The sequence below is a fragment of a genome, unplaced genomic scaffold (genome assembly GCF_019419815.1).
Source record: "Pyrus x bretschneideri cultivar Hongxiangsu unplaced genomic scaffold, Pyrus_bretschneideri_v1 Contig15, whole genome shotgun sequence".
NCBI lineage: Eukaryota > Viridiplantae > Streptophyta > Magnoliopsida > Rosales > Rosaceae > Pyrus > Pyrus x bretschneideri.
Genome location: NW_025999446.1, coordinates 1,028,379 through 1,033,674, shown reverse-complemented (window position 1 = coordinate 1,033,674; position 5,296 = coordinate 1,028,379). Strand labels below are relative to the sequence as shown.

General features: G+C 34.9%; 1 protein-coding gene across 2 annotated transcripts; it reads right to left on the bottom strand.

Moving 5' to 3' along the window:
* Positions 1-1,207: 1,207 nt before the first annotated feature.
* Positions 1,208-2,441, bottom strand: LOC125475476 (ethylene-responsive transcription factor ERF011-like). Of its 2 annotated transcripts, none has more exons than XM_048580232.1 (2): positions 2,260-2,441; positions 1,208-2,137 (listed from the first exon to the last, which is right to left on the bottom strand). In XM_048580232.1, the coding sequence occupies exon 2, from the start codon at positions 2,032-2,034 to the stop codon at positions 1,552-1,554; it is 483 nt and encodes a 160-aa protein (XP_048436189.1). In that variant the 5' UTR covers positions 2,035-2,137; positions 2,260-2,441; the 3' UTR covers positions 1,208-1,551. The 2 variants fall into 2 exon arrangements, with proteins under 2 accessions (XP_048436189.1, XP_048436190.1); XM_048580233.1 differs by having other exon boundaries at positions 2,285-2,437.
* Between the last annotated feature and the right edge of the window lie 2,855 nt (positions 2,442-5,296).

Sequence of the window (5,296 nt, the reverse complement as noted above, 5' to 3'; positions counted from 1 at the left end):
ATCAGATATCTGACAAATTATATTATCTTCGAGTTCTTTTCGTATATGCATTTCTGATTATAACACTTGGAAGCATAACACGAGCATCTCCTAACAGTTCATTATGGTACTTGAAGCGCAAAAACACTAATTAATTTTTCATGTTCTTAATTACTTAAGAACTTTTCATAGTATTTGTTTCAGTCGTATCTTTTGACTAAGACATGGTACCACCGATACATAATTACCCAAAAGCATCTGTGATTAATAAAATTGGTGAACTTTGAACTTTGATTCCCCAATAAAGTTCATCATCAGATTAGACTAAGCACAACTTAATCAATTGGCTAAAGACAATTTAAGCAGATTTGTAGTGGTGGTGCATTAACAATTAAGACGATGGATTATTGGCCCTGCAAGATCCATAAACACCGTAGATTAAATTTAATTCTAATAAGAAAATGAAAAACAATGAGAAAAGTCAAAATTTGATTACAAAAGACAGTTAGGAGCAGCCGCAGGGTTTGGCAAACAAATTAAGAAGAGAAAAGGAATCACCGTCCACCGTCCATCGTCCATCTTCCATCGTCCATCATAACATATCAACCACCATTAAACAAAACATGTCGTAAGCTTCCATTATAGTAAGGAGTATATTGAGTAGAATGACAGTGACAACCTCTCTGATTGAAGGACCAGCTTCGATTTCTCCTTCAATCATACTTCACACCACAAGCACGTCATCAGTTAGCCGTCCTTGGTGCCCCAACTCTTCCTTATCTCCTTATCTTCTTCTCTTTGTTTGGCAACTCCAAACTCCGAAAAAGTTATTGAGTGTGGTACGGTAGTACTGAAACGCGGTCGCATGAAATAAGTTGAAAACAAAACTTAACTAATTTTGTTAATTTAACATCTATTTCGTTACACTGCCATGCAGTACATAAAATTAATACATTGAATTCATGGGCATGATAGTTACGCTAAAAAACTTAAAGCCCTACTGCCCCAGCAAGCAACGTGCAAAGCGATGACCATTCTAGGCCTAACAACCATATGCATACCTAACAAAAATCTTTTAAGATTAGCAACCAAAGAATTAACGCATATATTAATCGATTCGATTCCACAATTAAATATTATTGCATAAAAGTGAAACAGTAATATCACGTAAGTACTACTGCAACTCCGTTTTCCTGTTGCAAGAACCATAAAAATCAAAGACTAGAACTTCAAGAAAGGAAACAATATTGATTGCCTTTCAGCTGGTTTGTTGTTGTTACAATTGAGAAACTATAACAAATTACCAATCAAACGGAATTCTTTTGATTCCATTTCCTGATCGGACCCAATAATACCTCCTCTGTATTTTCACTTTATTGCACACAGAGTCACCTAATTACCTATTCATATCAACTAAGATATATAAATATCAAAACTCAAACCCCATAAAAAAAATTAAAAAAAAAAAAAAAACATATAAAAAGAAGAAGACAAAAGAGCTAGAAATTAAGATAAATATTATGAACAGTTGGTGATCGGTCGGCCTCATCTCTAAAGCTCTGTTCTTTTCTATTAACTTTCATCGGAGTTTTCTGGGTCTGGGTACTCATTTAAGTCGGGCTTCTGAGAGCCACCCCGGCCCGACGCCGTTTTGGATGGAGACGTCGGCGCTGAGTGGAGAGCGGTTTGGGCAGCGTCGACCTTAGCCCCGACCTCCGTCGCCTTCTTCCGTATCGAAGCCGCCGACATGTCGTGGAGCTGCTGGCCCTCGTCTTGGAAAACAAGTTCCGGGAAGTTGAGGCGGGCAGAAGGGCCTCGCAGATAGAAAACGGCCGTGTCGTAAGCTCGGGCGGCGGCAACGGGGGTCGTGTAGGAGCCGAGCCAAATTCGAGAGCGCTTGTTGGGTTCTCGAATCTCCGCCACCCACTTCCCCCACTTCCTCATCCTTATTCCTCTGTACTGCTTTTCTTGGTGGTGATCGGGATGCTTGCGCTTCTCCATGCTCATGGACGTTGAGGAAGAAGACGACGAAGAGCAGCAGTAATCTCCTTCCATGGCAAAGAATTTAACCTATCTAAAATATGAATAATATGGATCCAAAGATTCCAAACCCTTTGATTTTCTGATGTCGTTGTGGTTTTTTCAGAAGCTATATATCCTAAAAATACAAAACAAGAAAAGCCAAATGAAAACAAAAATCAGAAAAGAAGTTGAAATTCCAGGAGTTAAGATTGTATAATATTTCAGAGCGGAATTTATACAAAAGATAAGAAGGCATACAGAAAGAGGGCGTTAGTTTTCGCACTTGGCTGCTAGTCTGTCGTCAGGGCACGGCCGCCACGTTGATATGTATCTTGAAGATGAATCCAAAAATGGCCGACATATTCCATCAGCTCTCTCGCCCCCACACCCTTTCTCTCTTCTGCTTTCCCCTCTAAACACTGCGTTTTATACTCTCTATCTTCTTGTTCTTGTTCTTCTTTCTTTTAGTGTGTCTCAAAAGGCATTTGGTAGTTTATTTATACGAATGTAGGGACCAACATAAGCGGTTTTGTGGGCATGTGAGAGTCGACGTGGACGGATGTTTACACCTCTTACACGCAATCCACTTTGTAGTACTAAAAAATCAATTAATGAAATTGTTTCTAGGTTTTGTTTGCCGAAGCAGGAGAAATTATGAGTTGGACGATGATGTCAGTTATTTAATGTTATTAATTCACGAGTAATAATATAATTAATGTTATTGATAGTATATTTTGAATTTGAGCTTTAGTGTAACCAATACTCAAAAGTACTCGTATTGAAGCAAATGGTTATGCTAAATCATCGTTTAAGTTGTTTTGATGCATTTGAATTCGAGCTCATTCTTTGTGAGGTGAACGATGCTACTTATTGCTTAATAAAATTTGCATTTTTGCTCAAATGTGAATTTAGAATGTTTTGAAATGTTATTTATGAACGTATAGAACGTCTTCTTCAATTTATCATATCATAATCGTTGGTGAGAAACAATTTCTTAATCTTACGCATCATGCTTACTATTTTAAATTAAATTAAAAAAGTTAACAAGAGTTTGAACTTGTGACATAATGAGCGATGAAAACTAACTTATTCACCAAGGCTGTTTACTATTTACACTTAAAACTGATTAGTGAAAAATGATTTTTTACTTGTCAAAATCCATACATTTTATATTATTAGAACATAAATAGTCACAGTCGGTTATGTTTTTTGTTGGCACTCGCAGTATCGCGAAGTATATAAGAACTCAGGACCATCAAAATTATGAAAGAGGTCGGTGACGGATATGGACGGATGGCAACCTCAACTTGATGAATTGTGGAAAATAGGGAAATATTAAAACGAAAACTACATAATCAAGTTTGGTTCAAGTTATTTCCAACGACCAGGTCACTTCTTTTTAAAATAAAATATATTGAAGTGAAAAAGACTACAAGCAACCAGTAAAGAATTGGAGTCACCAAAAAGTGTGCTATTCAAACCGCTTACTTTTTACAATGCTTATTAATTATTATTTTTAATTCAACGACAGGCAAAAATTAAAAATTAAATAAAAAGTGAAAATACATTTGTAGAGATGTGCCTAAAAAATGAAAATATATTCGTGAATAGCACTGTCAAGAAAATTATCAAAAAACATAGGCCAACACAACCGCAGCAAAGCAGCAACAAAAGAGGGAAAGAGCACGGACACTATTCGACGTGTCAAATGTAATATATTTTTTGTATGAGTAATGTTAAGAAGATTAAAATTTGAGATTAAATTTTAGAAACTAAAAGATATAGATATTGATTATTGATTTATTAATTAAGAGTTGATAGACGTGCTCGTTTCTATTGTGACACATCATTTAGTTTGTAATTTTAGTTTCTTTAGTATTACTCTTTTTATATTATTGATAATTAATGCATTATTAAAAGTTAATTATTTTTTAACGTCCAAAACACTGCCTCCACAAAATTGTTTTAAAATATTATCCTTCTTTTTTTTTTTTGGTAAAATATTATCCTTCTTTTATATTAGGTTATTGGAGAGCTTTACTTTCCAGGGCGGCACCTAAAACAATGATTTTTCTGGCACGTGTAAGGTTTCCAGTGGTGTCGGATAAATTATTTGTGGGTGGATAAATTATTCGTGGGTCGTCAAATTGTGTTTTGACTTCAAATGCCAGGAAACTTGTGGGAAAAAATCCACCGGGCACCGCCTTAATTCAGGAACAATAGAATAAGAAAGCACTATTCACGAACTAATTTTCATCTCCCACGTACTCTTATTAAAAGAGTTAAATATTAATAAGATATGTGAGAAGTAAAAATAAATGTGTAACAGCAGTAAGTTAGAATTAACCACCACACCATTTATCAGAGAAGGGATGAATGCAGTTACCGTCCTGTCTGTTCACGACCTTCGCTGCCTTCTTCGTAGCATTCGGCGCCCGAGTGTCCGTACGGTAAGTTCCGGTGGCATAACCCTAAGGAGTTGCTTCGCAACCTTTTTGTGCTTTCTGTCACAATTATGTTGAAGACATGGACCATTTGTTCATCAAGTCCCCTCTTGCCTTAAAAACAAGTATGGAGATGTACCAAATAATATCTTATATATATTCAACGTATATTAATGCAATGTGAAATGACAGTGTGAAATTCAAAAAATAATTAAGAAATTGTTATTGACACCCTAACAATTCCATTTTGCATTTTGAACTTTCTATAATTAGAAATTAGAAAATAAATACACTTGTAATGAGTGTACAATGAGATTTGTAGAGTGCTAATAATAGTTTTCATGTATTATTGTTTGTTTTTCTTAACCTTTTTTACTCTATTAATATTTTAATTTACTTAATTTACAAATTATTATGGCTACATCACATATGTAGGGCCTCCTTTAAATTTCAGTGTGTGATTAGTAAGTTCTCGTTGCACATAATTAGAATAATTTATTTTTGAATTAAGTCGGACCAGCTAAGAACAAAGTTTGATTTAATGTCGCCTGGGTATTCATTCACAGATTCCATGGGACATGTTTGTTTTGGTAAAAAATTCCATGGGACATGGAGGAAGATGTTTTATATTTTTTTTTTTTCTTTTGTAGATACAAGTAGAGGACGAGGTTACAAAATTCATATCTGTTTGATTTCTTAATCTCATTTGAAGGTTAGTCGTACAAAAAGTTATTTCAATCGGAGGTAATTTAGTCATTCAAATATGTAAAACAAATCGATGGTCTAGGTACTAAGTAACATATTCATAATAAACCGTCCATATATTTGATATGTTTAGATTATTAAATGAT